Source organism: Equus przewalskii, chromosome 9 (genome assembly GCF_037783145.1).
Source record: "Equus przewalskii isolate Varuska chromosome 9, EquPr2, whole genome shotgun sequence".
NCBI classification, from domain to species: Eukaryota; Metazoa; Chordata; class Mammalia; order Perissodactyla; family Equidae; genus Equus; species Equus przewalskii.
The window spans coordinates 56,064,127-56,083,017 of record NC_091839.1 but is presented as its reverse complement, the minus strand read 5'-3'; the positions used below and the strand labels follow the sequence as shown (position 1 = coordinate 56,083,017).

General features: G+C 35.9%; 1 protein-coding gene across 16 annotated transcripts in view; it reads left to right on the top strand.

The window, feature by feature from the left end:
* The window catches only part of ATG5 (autophagy related 5), a 122,107-nt gene that overhangs the window by 35,082 nt on the left and 68,134 nt on the right, over positions 1-18,891 (top strand). For all 16 annotated transcript variants that reach the window (XM_070556770.1, XM_008516858.2, XM_070556778.1 and 13 more), the window contains one exon: positions 8,698-8,860. In XM_070556770.1, the coding sequence (XP_070412871.1) occupies positions 8,698-8,860 (163 nt within the window). The remainder of the gene's footprint in view (positions 1-8,697; positions 8,861-18,891) is intronic.

Sequence of the window (18,891 nt, the reverse complement as noted above, 5' to 3'; positions counted from 1 at the left end):
TTTCCTTTTTCTCCCCAAAGCCCCCCAGTACATAGTTGTATATTCTTCGTTGTGGATCCTTCTAGTTGTGGCATGTGGGACGCTGCCTCAGCGTGGTCTGATGAGCAGTGCCATGTCCGCGCCCAGGATTCGAACCAACGAAACACTGGGCCGCCTGCAGCGGAGCGCGCGAACTTAACCACTCGGCCACGGGGCCAGCCCCGAAATGACATCTTAAAGCACTGAAAGAAGCTACAGGCAGGAATGAAGAGCACCAGAAATAGTAAATATAAAAGATTACCTCTTTTAATTTCTTTAAAAGAGAAATGACTCTTTAAGGCAAGAATAATATAATTTTAAGGAAGGGTTAATAATGTCTGTATAAGTAAAATATATGACCAAAATTGTCTAAAGGATGGGGCCAGTAAATCTTCAGGTAGATATGAGTCAAAGAAGAAGTCACAAGGGAAATTTAAAAATATCTCATACTAAATGATAATGGAAACACAACATATTGAAGTTTGTGGAATTCACCCAAAGCAGTACTTAGAGGGAATTTAAAACTTTCTGTAATAGGAAAAAACAGTTTACTGATATCTGGAATGGGAAATGGGATATTACTGTAGATCCTATAGCCATTAAAAGGACAGTAGGAAATACTATGAACAACTTCATGCCAGCAAATTTGACAAATTCAATGAAAATAAAATTTACCAAAACTGACACAAGAAGTAGCAGATATGAATAATGAATAGCCCGTTAGTGTTTGAAGAAGTTGGATTTGTAATTTTAAAAAACTGACAAAGTAAAATTCCTTGCCTAGGTAGTTTCTTTTGGTGAATTCTATCAAATATTAAAGGAATAAATACTATCAATTTTTAAAGACTTTTTCTAGAAAATGAGAGAATACTTCCAAATTTGTTTTATAAGCCTGAATAATTCTGATATGCAGATATTAAAAGAAAATTGCAGACCAATATCCCTCATGAATATAGATGCAAATACTCTCAAGAAGATACTAGCAAATAGAACCCAGCTATATATATAAAGGACAGTATACCATGATTGCATTGAGATTATCTCAGAAATACAAGGATGATTCAACTTTGAAATATCAATGAATCAATGTAATTCAGCACATCAACATAAAAAAGTGGAAAAATCATACTGTGAGATAAATAGATGCAGAAAAAGCTTTTGACAAAATTCACTAGCCATTTATCATCAAAACACTTAGCAAGCTTAGGAATAGAAGGGAATTTCCTCAATATGACAAAGAGTAAATATGAAAGGCTACAGCTAAAATCATGCTAAATGGTGGTTTATTGAATGTTTCACTCTAAGATCAGGAAAAAGGCAAAGATGTCTGCTCCCACCACTTCTACAAGAGTAGTTTTGCTCTACTACAAAATATGTATTCCTAAAAAGCTCCATGAGGTGTTAAAAATCACAGGACTTAGGGGGAAAATGGGTTAGGGGCACAAAACCCAAAAACTTCATTAGTGACAAAAAAGATGGGAACCTAATAAAAGCACAGTCTTACATGTTAAATGGTTAAGAAATACATAAATACCACAATAAATATGGCACTTTACATTGAAAAAAGACCGGAAATTTGGTTATAGAAATGACCATCAGAAGGATTTACAGCTTGTCGGTTATTGTAATGTGATGGAAGGAAGGTTACCTGAAATGAGACAAAATTGTAACATCGGATAAGGGTGAGTGTAGCTTAATGTGAATTGAGGTACTGGGTCCAGTTTTGAGGTATATGTGTTTTGTGTATTCCCTTGCAGTTCAGTTTAACTGAGTGCCGTTTTCTGTGTTCACTTAGTATTTCTTGTGGACAATATTTACATAAGTAAACATGAAATTCTCTTTGCTCAGATTGTTCCCTTAATATATCATTTGCTTTGGAACAAACCCAAAAGACTTGAATAGACGGTTTATATATGGGGGTGTGTGTTGATATGTGAATAACCAATTAAGACATAAAAAGGTACTCCATGTCTTTAGTCATCAGGGAAATGTATGTTAAAACCACAATGAGATAGCGCTTCACACTCACTAAAATGACTAAAATTAAGACTGACAGTACCAAGTTTGAGGACAACGAGTAACCAGAACTCTCATACATTGCTGGTGGGAGTGTACAATTACAGTCACCTTGGAGAACAATTTAGCAGTTTTTAAATAAGGTTAAACATGAACTTGATCTATGACCCAGCATTTCTGTTTTAAGCTATATACCCAAGAAAAATGAAAGCATATGTTCACAAAATACTTATACACTAATGTTCATAGCAGCTTTCTTAATAATAACCAATATTTGGATACAATCTTAATGTCTACTAACAGGCTTTTGGATTCACAGATTGTGGTGAATTCATTCTGCAGTATACTACTCAGCAACAAAGGAACTAAATGCTGATACAGGCAGTAACATATCTCAAAAGCATTATGCTAAGTGAAGGATGCTAGTTACACAATACTGTTTATTGTATAATTCTGTTTATGCAACTGTATTACAGGCCAAACTAGTCTTGTAAGGCAGATCAGTGATTAGCTAGGGTCAAAATGAAGGAACTGATTGCAAAGGGCACAAGAACTTTTTGAGAGTGATGGTAATATTCGATATCTTGTTTGGGTTGACAGTTATGCAGTGTCAAAATTCACCTAACTATACACTTAAAAGTTCTGCATGTCACTATACATGAATCATATCCCAATAAAGTTGATTTATTTTAAAAAGTTTATTGAGAGGGGACAGAGAGGTGAGAACAGTCATGGTCTCTGCCTTATGGAGCTTTAAGAGTAGTGTGACATAAGAATATAAATGTTATAGAGTCAAGTGTATGGACTTTGTGAACTTAGCCTAGACTGGGAGAGTAAGAGAAGTTTCCTGGAGGGTGTGATGTTGAAACTGAACCTGATGATTGCAGGGGATTTTTTGGGGGTAGGCATCTAAGCGGTCAAGTGATAGGCAGGGAGTGAGAGTGTTCCAGGCAGAGGAAATAGTTTGTGCAAAGCACAGAAATGAGAGAGTATGACTGAAAGCATGTTTGAGCACATGACAGATATTTAAGATCACTGGAGCAGAGAATGTGTGTGTGGGAAAAGGGAAAGAGAATGGAGTATGTAAAGTGGGAGTGAGAGATTATGCTGGAGAGGTTAGCAGAGAAATGTCATTTGAAATCTTGAAGGCTTTAGAAGAAACTTGATTTTATGCTAAAACTACAACAGAACAGCTGAGTGAGAAGATCAGATTTACATTTTAAGAAGATCACTGTGACTCCAAATGTGAAAAATGCATTAAATGGATAAGACTTTGGGCATGGGACCCAGGTACAAGGTTTCTCAGAAATGTCAGATAATTGTTAGTTTGTACTAGGAAAGTGACGCTGGAAATGTTAAAAGTGAATGGATTCAGGTCTATGTAGGATGTAGACTGAACAGAACTTGATTGGATGTGGGAGATGGGGAGAAGGAGGAGTCAGGGGTGGAGGGGAAATCATTTGTTTACTTTTGGATTTGTTGAGTTTCATATGCCTACCAGGCATATCTACTAGATTTAATGGATGTGTGGATCCTAAGGTCATGAGAAGGATCTTGGCTGGAGACAGATACTGAGAGTCATTAGTCCACACATGTTATGAATGTAGGTAAGCTTATTTAAGGTGAGTATATGGAATGAAAAAAGCAAAGAGGTCCTAGGCCAGAAACTTGAAAAATACCAACATTTAAGGAATGGCTCAGGAATAGGCTCTTGCAAATGAGATTCAGAAAAGGTAAGAGGAAAATGAGAAGTATGGTAACACAGACTCGAGGATGACTGCTTCAAGGAAGATAGTCAAAGGTTAGATGTTTGGTGAGGGCTTACAACAATTAAGAACTGAAAGGTATCATTGACCTTGAAGAAGGCAGGTTCAGTGGAGTGGTGAGGGTGGCAGACAGATTGTATGGATGATAAGAGCTGAAGGCCAGGCTGGTGAGCTCGAAGGTTGACTCTGAAGGGGAGAAGAGAGAAAGGGCTCTAGCCAGAGGGAAGTTGAGATTGAAGGAAAGGTTTTTTTGTTTTTCCTTGTGTGGTTGTTTTATTTTTAAGAACAACTAATGGGAATTGTTAATTAGATAGAAGATGCCTTAAGATAATGTTACAGAAAGAGAGGGGAATAATTAATTGAGCTGGGTTTCAAAGATCCAAAAAATGAGATCTAGCAAACAGGATGGGAGATTGTACCAGGAGGGAGGGAGATGATTGGTTGCAGCTAAGTTTGTAGATTGGATTGTGGTAAACTTAGATTTAAGAAAATCAAAAAAGTTTAAAAAATTTCCATGCTGATTTTAGCATTGATTGAGTTAATGTCTGTTAGTATCTTTTTTATGGTATACTCTTTTTTCATCCTGAAAATGATGCTTTGCAAGAAATACTTGAAAAATTCCCTCCCTTTCCATCCCCACATGCACACACACCAAAATGATCTTGGAAAGAACATTTTTAGATTTTATGAAAGTAAGCCTTTAAACTGTGGCCTCATATTTTCCCTGTCAGAATGGTGAGTCTACTATCAGAGGCAACTCAACTATAAAATAAAATGGCATTGCTATGTGTGTTAGTCTACTTGGACTGCCATAACAAAATGCCAGGAAATTAATTTTCTCACAGTTCAGAAGGCTGGAAAGTCCAAGATCAAGGTCTGGCAGGGTTTGGTTTCTGGTGAGCCTCTCTTTCTGGTTGCCTTTTCACCGTGGCCTTTCCTTGTGTGTGGGGACAGAGAGAGAGTGAGCCCTTTGCTGTCTTTTCTTATAAGGACACTAATCCTATTGGATCAGGGCTCTACTTTTGTGACCTCATTTAACCTTAATTGCTTCCTTAGAGGCCCCATCTCCAAATATAGCCAAACTGAGGGTTAGGGCTTCAACATGTCAATATTTGGCGGACACATAGAGTCTATAACAGTATGTATTGGCAACTCCTGTATTTTTAATGGGATGTTAGAGTCTTTATGGATCATATGGAAAATGTTTTTTGTTTCACCCTATTTTCTTTAATAAAGTTGCAATGCTTTTTTTATTGAGATACATGGTAGTCCGCCATTATCCATGGTTTGCTTTCTGTGGTTTCAGTTACCACAGTCAGCCATGGTCCGAAAATATTAAATGGAAGAATCCAGAAATAAACAGTTCATAAGTTTTAAATTGCGTACTGTTCTGAGTAGCATAACTTTTGTTACAGTATATTGTTATAATTGTTCTATTTTATTATTAGTTACTGTTGCTAACCTCTTATGGTGCCTAATTTATAAACTAAACTGTATCATAGGTATGTATAGGAAAAAACATAGTATATGTGGGGTTTGATACTATCCAGGCATCCACTGGGGGTCTTGGGACATATCTCCTGTGGATAAGGGAGAATACTGCAATTGATGTATAGCATTATATTAGTTTCAGGTGTATAACATAATGATTTGATATTTGTATATATTGCAAAATGATCACTACAGTAAGTTTAGTTAGCATCCGTCACCATATGTAGTTACAAAATTTCTTTTTCTTGTGATGAGAACTTTTAAGATTTACTCTCTTAGCAACTTTCAAATATGCAATACAGTATTAACACCTATAGTCACCATGCGTATATTACATCCCCATGACTTATTTATAACTAGAAGTTTGTACCTTTTGACCCCCTTCACCCATTTTATCTACCTCCTCATCCCCTGCCTCTGGCAACCACTGATCTATTCTCTGTATCTGTGAGCTTAATTGTTCTCACAAATGGCAAGATTTCATTCTCTTTAATGACTGAATAATATTCCATTGTATATATACACACAACATCTTCTTTACCCATTCATCCATCGATGGACACTTAGGTTGTTTATATGTCTTGGCCATTGTAAATAATGCTGTAATGAATATGGGGTGCATATGTCCTTTTGAGTTAGTGTTTTTGTTTTCTTTGGATAAACACCGAGAAGTGGAATTGCCGGATCATATGGTAGTTTTATTTTTAATATTTTGAGAAACTTCCATACTGTTTTTCTTAGTGGCTGCACCAATTTACATTCCCACCAACAATGCAAAAGGATTCCCTTTTCTCTACGTCTTCTCTAACACATCTTATTTCTCTTTTTAATAATAGCCATTCTGACAGGCATGAAGTGATAATGGTTTTGATTTCCATTTCCTTGATGATTAGTGATGTTGAGTATCTTTTCATGTACCTGTTGGCCATCTATATGTCTTCTTTGGAAAAATGTCTATTCAGATCTTTTGCCTGTTTTTTAATCGAATTGTTTGTTTTTTTGCTGTTGAGTTGTATGAGTTCTTTACATATTTTGGATATTTACCTCTTGTCAGATATGTGATTTGCAAATATTTGCTCCCATTCAGTAGATTGCCTTTTCATTTTGTTGATTGTTTCCTTTGCTGTGCAGAAGGTTTTTAGTTTGATGTAGTCCCACTTGTTTATTTTTGCTTGTGTTGCCTTTGCATTTGGTGTTGAGCTTCCAATATTATTAATAGATTGAAGGGGGTTTTTTTTGTTGTTATTTCACTTAGTTCAGTGTTGTTTGGTTATCTCGAATGTGTCTGGACATTCCAGACCATCTGGATTAATATTTTAATTAAAGGACACAGGTAATATCTTAGTAAATAGTATTTTTCGGACCACCTCTGTAAAAGTGAAATTGAATTTAGTTTATTGGGCATTCAGACTTGGAAGGTTAATGAAAGCAAATAAGCATGATGTAAAACTCACTGCCTTTATCTGCAAGAATTTAGACTGAATAAATGCACTTATGCACAACTGCTAATGTAAGAGGTTAGAAATGTAATGAATCAAGAGTCTGTTCGTAATTTGATTGCGAAGCTGTTAAAAAAAGATTTCTCACCCCCACCCCAAGCTAATCATGGAAAGAGAGCATTTCCTGAGTAGGAGCGGAGGGGGCCTTAGCTGGGACACCTGTCACTTTATTCGTTGTCACAGTTAATTCAGCTGTTGTGGCTGTCTAAGCAGATATGTCCTCTTCTGTTTCCCTTGAGTTCATTTCACTACAGAGTTCACCTCTTCTAGATAGAGGTAGAGCATTCTCTGTTGAAGCATAGATATGCAAATATCTGCACTCTCTCGATGGACCCTCTCATTTGCTATCAAGACTAGTTATTTGTAATTGTCAGCTGTCAAGTATAGGTATTAACATCGGTTAAGCTTAGAAACCTGCAAAGCGATGGAAGTGTGGGAAAAGCAGAAATTCAGTACCTTCTCTGGTTACAGAAGCCATTGAGGGGATTAGCAGCCTATGTTGAAGCAACACTAAAAAGTCGTGGGATTTTTTTCCCCTGACTTCTCAAACCGCTGTTTTGAAAAATCGTAACTCCTCTTTGTTTTAATCAGCTGGCATACAGTTTAAGAAATTATAATAGTACTCAAGTCTAAATAGGTCATACATTCAAATGACATGAAAATACTTTCTTTGGAATATTAACTTTCTTATTTTCTGCCACTCATTCATAACCAAAGTGGACAGATAGCATCATAGGGAAGTATGCAATATCTGAAAAAGCCATTCTAAATTTATAGATCAAGTATAACAAAGTTAAAATTTTCTTATATAGAAATGCTCATCATAATGCTAATCCATTTGAATATAGCAATTGATATTAGGTACATTTAATTCTTTACCCCCATCAGGAAACCAGGACAAATCCCCTCAATGTAGCTTAAGCAAAGCAAATGCAGCTGATCGAAAAGTCGATCAAGGCAGAGACTCTCTCTCTGCTGCCCGTATCCTCTCCTGACCTTTAGTTTGGCCTTTCTAGTTCTCATTCTCCTTTTTACTTTCCATTTTTACAAAATTTTTATATTTTCTCACATTCTTTGCCTTTGTGTGCATATGTCTGAAAGCATCCACCTTGGTTCTTTATTAATTTCTAGTTCAAGAGCACCATGAACCTGGAATCGCTTTGTACCTAGAGAGACAATTTGATTGTCTTAGCTGTTGTCTTCTGCTCCAGGCAGCTGTGACCAGTGGGTTATTACACAGTGGCTCGCCTTTTATTCAGCAGATCTCTGAGATTAGACTCTAGGAGAACAGGAGGTATGACTGGTTATTTGCACCTAAAAGCAGACTTTAGGAAATAGCCATAGGTGGTTAACTGCCTATTCTTTTGGTAGGAGGGCATCTGCTGTTAATTTTCCAAAAAGTTTTGTTTGTATTCACGTATAAATCTTTGTGTGGACATATGCTTTTATTTCTCCTAGGTAATTACCTAGTTGTAGAATGACTGGATCAGATGGTAGGTGTATGTTTACCTTTTTTAAAAAACTACCAAATTGTTTTCCAAAGCAGTTGTACCATTTTACATTCCCACCAGCAGTGCAACAGAGTTCTATTTTGCATTCTTACCAACACTAAGTATGGTCAGTCATAAGCTGTTTTTAAAATTATTACTTTCATATCTTTTCATGTTGTTGTAATCACATATCATATTACATAAGGATTATTTGGAAAAAGTACAAAATATACCAGATAGCTAAAGATTTTCAGTTTAATTTAAAAAGTACTTGGAGTTGGACTGAAATCTCTTTACTGGGAAGGTAGAAGACAGTTTGCTAAAAATATTGGATAACTGAGGGAGATACAGTTCTTTAAGAGCTAATTTTGTAATGTGTGTGCCTGTTTTATATGTGTATTTTTCTTCCTTTGATAGAGTTTTCCGGAAAAGGACCTTCTGCACTGTCCATCTAAGGATGCAGTTGAAGCTCATTTTATGTCTTGTGTGAAAGAAGCTGATGCTTTAAAGCACAAAAGTCAAGTAATCAATGAAATGCAGAAAAAAGATCACAAGCAGCTCTGGATGGGATTACAAAATGGTAAGTATAACAATGTTTAATTTCAGAAAACCACTTTATGAAGTATGAAGTAACTATAATCCTGTGAGTAATTATATATGTTAGGATTGGTTATACAAGTTTAATTCCGACCTCTACACACAAAATTTTGCAAAGAAGCTACCTTTAGTCACCTCTTACATTGTACCCTTACAACATCCCTTTCTTCATGGATTCCCTAGCATTAGAATGATTGCTTTGCCCATAACATATGACAGTATCAGTTCCTGTGTTTAGCTTCTGGAGAAAGTACCTTTACTCCTAGTCATGATCTTTGTGGAATAGTTAATTTCAGTTAACATGCTTTGGTTAATAACACCAGTTCCCCAGCAATGTGGTTCACATTTCATTTACTACCATATATTAACTGAATAATTACGTTAAGTACAAACTTTATTGCCAGCTCTTCGGTCCACGAATCATTATATAATAACAGATATGCATCGTGTTCAGTGCCCAGTCCTGTCACTTTTTTCAGTGTCTGTCAGTGAATCATCATTACACGTCTGTTACTTAGTTCACCCACAGACAGCAAAGCATGTAGTTGTGTTGCCTCCTTGTCTCCAGTGATAAGCCTGCACAATACTTTATAAAACTAAATAATTGGCCAGGAAAGAAGAAAGTGTAGCAAAGAAACAAGTGATAATGCTGGAAGGGAAATTTGAATAGAATGTAATGGAATTGTAGAAGCAATAGCTGACTATGGGAATGTTGGCACTACTGCCATTTCAGAGACTTTAGATATGTGGCCACAGGTACTTAGTGGAGGTGAACTTTCCCACATAAATGAGGAAGGTGGTTTTGACAAAAGGGATGAAGTTATCCCAGAACAAGCACTGCTGATGAAAAAACTTGACGTTAAAGAAACTCTCAGAGATATTTCATGTCATCAAAAGTGCAAATGATGACATGTTTGGAAGTTGATCCAAACTTAGAAAGGAGTATGGCAATTCACCAAGGTTTAGGAAGGATGCTTGCTCGTAGTTTTATGTTAGGAAAGCAAGCACAATTTAAACTATGCTTAAGTTTTTTACAAAGAAATAAAGCACCTTCTCAGTGTTTCTAATGTTTTAAATTACAGTGTACTAAATAATATTAGTGTTTCTTACTTTTTTGCTTTTGCTATACGTTTGTAACCAACAGAGAGAGTTTTTAATGTTTTGACAATTTTTTAAAGATCTCGAACAATTATAATCTTTCTCATTAATTATTAAAATCACTTTGCACAGCTTTATAGTCCCTTTTCCAGTCGTGCAGTGCTACACAAAGGAAGGACTGCCTCTATTTTGTCCATCTTTGATAGTTGCTTTTGGACAGGGAGTTAGTGTAATATAAGCTGCTCTTTCGTGGCAATAACGAGAATAAAATAGAAGCAGCTCATTACCACCCCCCAAAATAATTTTTAAAAAAGTATGATCCAGTTTTATCTTTGAGACTGTATTATTATGATGTCAAAGAGATGTTTGTAGTTTTTAAAATATTAATTAAACTTTCACTATGCAAAGTACAGGGCATTATCTGTAACTTCAGTAGCACAGAAGGCACATATTTTATGAAAATGTTTACTGTAAATTAAATTTCCTCATTTCTTGTGAGTTTCTTAGCTTTGACCTGAGTTACATAGAGTTGCTCCTTAGTTTCATATTTATATGTCTGGTATTTCTCAAACGGACGATAAGCTCTGCAAACTCAGGCACCAGGCCCTTCTCCTTATTTATATTGCTCAGTCTGCAAATTCTTATAAATGGTTAAAAGAGTTTACAGCACCTTAAGAGGGTGTACTTTTTTCTTTTTCTTGCTAGTTATTTGAAGATGAAATGACTTATTAGGTGACTTGTGAATAAAAAGATAGCCTAAATGGAAGAAGACTGGACTCTTGCAGAGAGAGAAGGGGTCAGAGAATAAATTAGCTTCCGAATTGAAATAAATAATGTAAACAAACATTTAAGTAGATGCTTTTGAAATCTGTTTCGAATGTGATGAGTCTCCTCTAGAGAGCTCAGATTCAGCAGAAGATTCTAAAAATGGTTGAAATGTTTCAGTTGGGGCAGTGGAAGATTGGATATGTAGGATGACGGTTACGAGTTGTAGAAAAAACAAAAGCCTGGTTTTTAGTCTCAGCTCTGCTAGTAGCTCCTTAGGGCAACTCACTCCATCCCTTTGAGCTTCAGTTTCTTTATCTGTAAAACAAGAGAATATCTGCTATGTTCTTTTATAGGTGTCTTTAGAGGCTTTAAAGAAACACTAATATAGTTTATGTGAAAGTATTTGAAAGGAAGTGAAGCTGTCTTGATAAAAAGAATTATTGAGAAGTCACTTTGAGACTCTAGGACAGGAGTTGGCAAACTATGGTCATGGACTAGCCACCTGTTTTTATAAATAAAGATTTATTAGAACCCTACCATTTATGTGTTGTGTATGTTTACTTTCGTGCTGTGACAGCTGAATTAAATAGTTGTGACGGAGACCATGTAGTCCACGGCCTAAAATATTTATCATCTCTGACTCTTTTGGAAAACCTTTGCCAGCCCCTAGAAGGTTGACCAAACCAACAGCTCATGTTTATCATTGACTTAAAGCATGACTCAAAATGTCACACATTCAGAACTCGCTGTAACTTAATGTATCAGACTTAGTCTAATAACTGCCTTCATTGCTGATTTTTGGCATAAAATTCCTTTTTTCCTGTTTTTGTCTTAGCCCATATTCTTTCTTAGATATGTGACTTTTTGAAGTTATCTTCATTAAGTTTTATTGAATTACATGTAAAATTGAGTTTCATTAAATCTGACTGAAAATGGTATGAGGTTAAAATATGTTTTATTCCTTTTATTTTTTTAGCTATAAATTATTTTTGTAGCTGTTATGCTTGATTTTGTTCGTACTGGTAACGATTGAGCTTACACACTCAAAATGTGGATACTGGAGACCTTGATAGTTTATTTTCTACTTTTTAAAAATTAAAATATTCATTTAGGAAATCTTTAGTTGGGTAAAGGTTGTAGAAAATATATTTTGGAGGGAAAAGTCTGAATGTTACCTACATTAAGGTAAATTGATGAAAGGTGGGTGTGGTAATTCATTTTGTTCCTTCTGCCTAGAATGCCCTTTCCCTCCTTTTTTGTCTAACTCTTCCTTATGTTTTAATGCTCATATCTCTTGCCACCTTTTATCTGAAGCCTTTACTCTTGTATTTTCTTAGCCAACAAATATTTATTGAAAAGCTAACATGTGCCTGAAACTATGCTAGGAGCTAGTGAGCATCCAGCAGTGACAGAACAAACATGGACCCTGTCTTCATGGAGCTTACAGCCAAGCAGAGGCAGAACTATTTGTGTTTTCTCGATGTCATGGCTCCTTGTCCATTTATATGCATTTTTGCTCTCATATTTTATCACAGTCTGGTATAGTTATGGTTTATGTATTCTGCCAGAATATAAGTGTCTCCTGGTTGGAGTGTATTACACATTTTTATATCCCCAGCACCTAGTCTAGTCTTAGGCATAGAGTAGACAAAATAAATGTTGACTGAATCACTATTTTATTCCTTTCTAGTAAATTCCTTTCTTTTTCCTTTATTGAAATGGATTTTATGTTTAAGAATTTTTCCATCTAAAAGAAGGTCTTATTTATTTGTGAAGCCAAAGATATCTCACCTTTTGGCTAGTGTAATTGTAAATTGGTCAAAATCGAGATATAGCAGATGGTAAATTTCTTTCATATAGAACTGCACCTGTAGAGCACAACAGCTCAGCCATGATTTAAACAATTTTTGAATACTTTCAAATGCTAATTTTAATGTTTCAGATCTCTGTGAAAGAGAAATAAGAAAAGCTTTTGAAACCAAGAAAACTCATTTAAGACATACTGTGCCTTTCAGTGTTCTTTATGGGTTTTCATTTTAGATATAAAAGTATTTTGCCTCCCTGTGAAACAGAGTTAATGACCACAAAAAAAAAAAAGAAAGTAGCATTTTTGTTATTTATGAGGCAGTTGTCAATACATGTGCAGGCTATTTTCTATTAAATGTCAGGCTATTTTTTTTAATAATCTAGAGATTTGAGGAAATCCCAAAAAAATATTTTTAACAGAATATATGACTTAGTTTTCAGCCTTGGTTTTTTGAGTATATTAAAAAAGAAAAGAAAAGATGGCATTAAATAAATTCCATAGACTTTCAAATAAATGCAAGTTTTGACTGCTAAGTATATTGAAAATTTACATTGTTTCTAAATTATGGTTAATCTTTTTGAGCTAAGTAATTTTTAGAGAAATCAATTGTTTGTGTACCATTTTAACTTAAAACTGGTTTATAGGAGGAAATAGTGATCAGTGAAAGGTGACTTTTATAATAAGTCCTAAGATTTTGAAAATACTTCAATACATGATATAAAGAATGCAATGGTTCTAGCTCTTTGGAGGCTTGTATGATAGAGACAGTTGGGTTGTAACTGCATTGCTTTGTGTTTGTCAGTTGCATATAGTAGAGTAAGTATTGGACTGCAGGTTTGTTGGTCTGAGAAGGAGCATTGGACCTAATCTTTACTTTGCTGGATCTCTTACTGTTTGGCCGTGGCAGACCACTTTTCTCTCTAAGCTGGAGTTTCCATATAAGTATGAATGTGTTAATAGCTCACAAGACTCAAATTCAGGGACCGTAAAGTAGTAATCACATATACCTGAATTCTGAAGATTAGATATTCTCATTTGTTTCAGAAGGACTTCTTGGAAGAATAATTGTTGTCAGTGATTTCTCTCTCTTCCCTCTCTCCTCTTTTCTTTCCTTCTCTCTTCCTTTCTCTTTCCTTTCTTTCCCTCTCCATTACTCTCTCCCTCCCTCCCTCCCTGTCCCTTTAAAGCAGGATTTAGGTGGAAGGTAATAGACTACTATACAGAAATAAGTGTGGTGTCATAGAAAGATTACTAAAACAGATGAGCTTTTGAGACTCAGCTCTGTATCTTGAAGCTTCCATTTCTGTGATTTTGTTATAGTGTCAGATACTATTCTAGGTGTAAGTGGTATGGAAGGAGTTTCCTAAGTAGAACTGTCAATAGGACGCATAAGTACTTTTCCTGAATCTTTTATCTCAATGAAAGGTTGGCATTTAATAAGCTTCCTGTCTTTCTTTAGCAAAATTCAGATTTTTCCCAGTCGTGAGAACACTGGGATTACATTGTGTAAATAAGAGCAGAGAAAATAGTATAATGAGCCCTACATGCCTGTCACCCAGCATCAGCAGTTATCAACATGTGGCCTGTCTTGTTTCATCTATTACTTTTCAACCCTTCCCCACTTTGAGTTTATAGAAGTTTTTATTCTTATATCCATTGCCACAAATATTGCTCACAGGTTTATATTCTTTACAGATTTTATACTCTGATATTTGATCAGGTCTTGGAAACAGCATTCATTATAGGAGAGTCATGCTCAGATCCTGGTAGTATGGATTAGTCAATTACAGGAACCTGTCATGTGCTGGCAGGGGACCTAACTGTGCTGGGCAGGAGATACTGGGTGAACGTGGCAGGTGTGGTCCTTCCCTCAGAGTTTACAGTCTAGTAGGGGAGGCAGACATTAAACAGATATCCTTTAAATAATTATTACATTTATAACTTGAGTTGTAGAGGAAGGAAGAAGGTGTAGAGAGGAGGGTGGTTGTGGTGGAAGTGTTCCAGGCACAGGAATTAGATTGAGAAGCAGAAAAGAGTTTAAGTCCTGGGAGCTCAGAGAAGGCCATTCTGACTAGAGCATAGTGATCAGTGTTGAGAGTGGCAAGTACATGACTCTCTAAATTAGGCAGAGACCCTATCTATTCAGGGTCTTGTAGGCCATTTTAATGATATTGAACTTAATCCCCAGGGAGTGAGGTGGGGTAGGCAGGGGGCTACTGAAAGATTTTAAGCAAGAATATAACAGTCAGATTTTCTGTTTTAAGACATCTCTTTGGCTGCAGTATGGTTAGTGAATTAGAAGGGAGCAAATATGGAATTAAAAGACCAAATAGGAATCCATTCCAGTGGTTAGGCAAGAGATGGTAATTGTTTAGACTACAGATGGTGGCCTTGAGGGTAGACAGAAGTGTATGGATTTGAGAACTATTTGAGAGAATTGCTAGGACTTAGAATTGGGTTGAATGTGATGGGTGATAGAATGAGAACTGTCAAGGTTGATTCCCAGACATTTCAGAAACCATTGTGTGTGCCTAACTACCCTCATCTAGCTTACACATAGTATCCAGAAGTATATCTTTGTTATATTGTTATATTTAAGGTAAATCACTTCTTTGATATCCGGTCACTTAATAATTACTATCATGAAAGGAATGTAGGTCACTTTGATACCATACATATTTTAAAATTTATGCTGGTTTCTACTAATTACTGTTTTACTTTCTGGATGTTCAGAAACGGTTCTAAAATTTTGCTAGAGATTAGCCTTAGGCTTATTAGTTGATAAAATCCATTCATATTTTTAAGTTGAAACAATTGCTTGTCTCCTGACCTCAGGCAACTCTCCTTTCCGTTGTTTCATAAGATTATTGGCATTGGTTTTGTAATCCTATCTTTAAGTTCTTTTAGGGTTCTAATTCTCCTTTATCTGAAGACTTGCATTAATTTAAAGCAGCATACCTACCACAGCAGAGTACCTACTATTATGTCTGAGCCTCTCAAAGCATCATTTTCACTTTAGCTTTATGTTTTCTCTCTTTCTTGTTTGACCATTCTTTTGTTGGAGAAAATGGAAGCTAAACAGAAGTTGAATAGTTGAGCTTTCTTTCCATTTTTTAATATGATACTATCTTCCCCAATAGTGTTCTCCATGTGTTCCTTCTTTCTTTGCCCAACATAGTTTATAAAGTTCATTTGTTTTCTTTACTATTTTTTTTATAAGCGTCATCTTGTGCTTAGTGTTGGCCTTTCTGCCACTCTTCTTACGTGTTCCTTGTATTAGTCAAGGTTCTCCAGAGAAGTAGAACCAATTAAAAATGTGTGTGTGTGTGTGTCTGTATAGATTTATTATGAGGATTGGCTCATGTGATTATGGAGGTTTGGAAGTCCCATGATTTGCCCTCCATAAGCTGGAGACCCAAGAAGGCCAGTAGTGTAATTCAATCTGAGTTGGAAGGCCTGAGAACTAGGGGACCCGATGGTATAAATCCCAGAGAAGATGAGATGAAATGTCCCAGCTCAATCAACGGGGCAGGAAAAAAAGGGGTGAATTCCTCCTTCTTCTGCTTTTTCTTTTATTCTGTTTGGGTCCTCAATAGGACCCAATGTTCAGGATGATCCATCATCCTGATTGGATGATGCCTACCCACATTGAGGTGGGCAGTCTACCGAAAGTCCACCTATTCAAATGCTAATCTCATCCAGAAACACCCTCACAGACACACCCAGAAATAATGTCTAATCTGGGCACCCTGTGGCCAGTCGAGTTGACCCGTGGAATTACGCATCACAATCCTGCTATAACTTGGTTTATCTTTTGTGGGTGTCATTTTAATGTTAATTCGTTGGACAGGTAGTTATTGAATTCTTACTGGAGATAAAGTAGTGAATAAAACAGATGAAATTCCTACCCTTATGCAGTTTAATTACAATGGGGGAGACAGACAAGAAGTATATGTATAAATAAACTACTTTATGTGTCATATGATGATAAGTGCTATGGGAGAAGCATAAACGGAAGGTCTCACTGATTGTATAACATTAAGTAAAGATTTGAAGCAGGACCATGCCTTTATCTGGGCTTAATACCTTCCTAGGCAGAGGTAGCAGCAAGGGCAAAGGCCCTGAGGTGGGAAAATGCTAGACACTGTTGAAGAAGAAAATACTGTTTGGAGCTTTTTGAAGTTATAGATCACATAGGGTTTTTTTGCTAGGATATCCTTCTCCTCTAGTGTCCTTGTCGTATTTTCCCTCTACTTTTGAGGCCAATCTGTAGTATAGTCTCACTACTTTTTTTTTTTTTTAAACATTCTATGTAGCAAGAATGACACTTTTCTGTATCTAGTTCTTTTCATAAGTCTTGTGGGACCCAAAACATCCTTTTCACAGTTGACTTTACACTATTTTGAAAGCAGTAAACAAGAGACCTGTAGGGATTGGACTTATTTATATTAAGGTAGTTAGGGAAGACCTCTTTGATTTCAGGTCTATTTAACCTGAAATCTTAAGGATGAGAGAGAACCAGTCATGTTAGGAAATAGCATGTTTCAAGGACATGAGGCAAAAGAGAGTTTGGTGTGTTTTAAGGAATTGAAAGAAGGCCAGTGTGTCTCAGATATAGAGACCAAGAAGGAAAGGTGACATGAGGTGAAGTTGGAGAGGTGGGAAAGAGCTAGATGATATGTAGGGCTTTTTAGGCCAAGGAAACGAATTTAGATGATAAGTGCAATGGGAAGCCAGTGGAGGACTTTTAGCAGGAGAGTGGTGAGATGCAGAATACAATGTAAGAATATTTTGTCTACTAAAAGGAGAATGGAATAGGAGTCAAGAGTGAAAGTGGAGAGGCTATCGCAGTAGCTTCAGGTATACGATGATGGTGGCCTTTAGGGTGACGATGGTAGAGATGGAGAGAAGTCAATAAACTTGGGGGTTTATTTTGAGCTAGAATTGATAGTCTATTATTAGATTGGATGTAAAGTTAGGGTGAAAGAAAGCAAAGAATAATTTCTGGATTCTGACTTGGGCAGCTAGATGGATAGTGCTGCTTTATACTGCGATGTGAAATAATTAGATAGAGAATAAGTTTGGGGTGGGGAACAAAGCCGAATTGAGAAGGTCAGCTTGGAGGCCAAAAGTTCGAGATATCTCTGAAACATTCCTGTGGAGATGTATTGAGTCAGGTGTTGCTAGAGTTAAGGATTGTGAGTATGGATCAGTAGATGGAAAAGACTTGATAGATTTGAATCGAATGCTGCAGCTTCTGATTTCATACTCATTTACTTTCATAAGTGCGTCTTCATTAAGGATATGACGGTTAATTTTCCCAGTGATACAAGGCAGTGAAATATGAAGCAATTTTGGATATTCCAGATGTTTGGCAGTTCTTTATATCCACTAACCATCATGTGCTTTTCTTTCTGTATGCAGCTGAATTAGTGATTTCCATTATTGTTTTGCCTGCGATACCATAAGATGAATAAGTTCAGTCTGAAGCTGTGTGTGTGTGGTCTTCAGGAATCTACAACTTTGTGAGAAAGTTGTTTAAAGCAAATTGGTAACCTACTTGAGCATTCACTTAAGTTTTACTGTGGAACAAACGAGTATTTTACTATATTACATTATGTGTTTTAAATCAATCTCTCAGTGTTCTACTTTCTATAATTAAAAATAATGATGGAAATCTAAAAAATTTATTATTTGTGTTTTACTGTAAAGCTACTTTGCTAGGCTTCTGGAGAAAGATTGCTCTTGAAATTACATGATTTAAATGAATAATTAAATTTGGTAATAATTTGGATCATAGCCTCTTACAGTTCTTTGAGTAGACTTGGCAGTGAACATCATGGATAATAAAACTTGGTGAAGACATTTAGACAGGTATTTCGTAATACACTACAAATTATACTAACATAAGTTTATTGGAAAGAGTCCATTAATAACAGTGAATTGTGGTCGTATGTCCCAGAATTCATCAATGGTAGAGAATATGTTTTATATGTGAAATTCAGTTGATGTATGTATAAATCTATATGACTAGGTTAATAGTCTAAACTCTGGTAATTGAAAATATTTTTAGTGAACTCTTAGTAATACAGGAATACAAAGGTTTAGTTTTTAAGTAAAATTTCAAATCATCTACAGTAAAAAGACTATCATATCTTTCATTTATATTTGGTTCAGTTATAAAACTTTTAAAAAATTTATGCCTTCTAGCATACTGTAATTTTTTTTTATGTTAAATTTGGGAAGGTACAAGAAGCTTTTCCTTACGAATGTTGGTACCCTATATAGAGAAAATGCAGACAAACATCTGTCTGATAAATAATTTTCACTCTTGGAGCCAT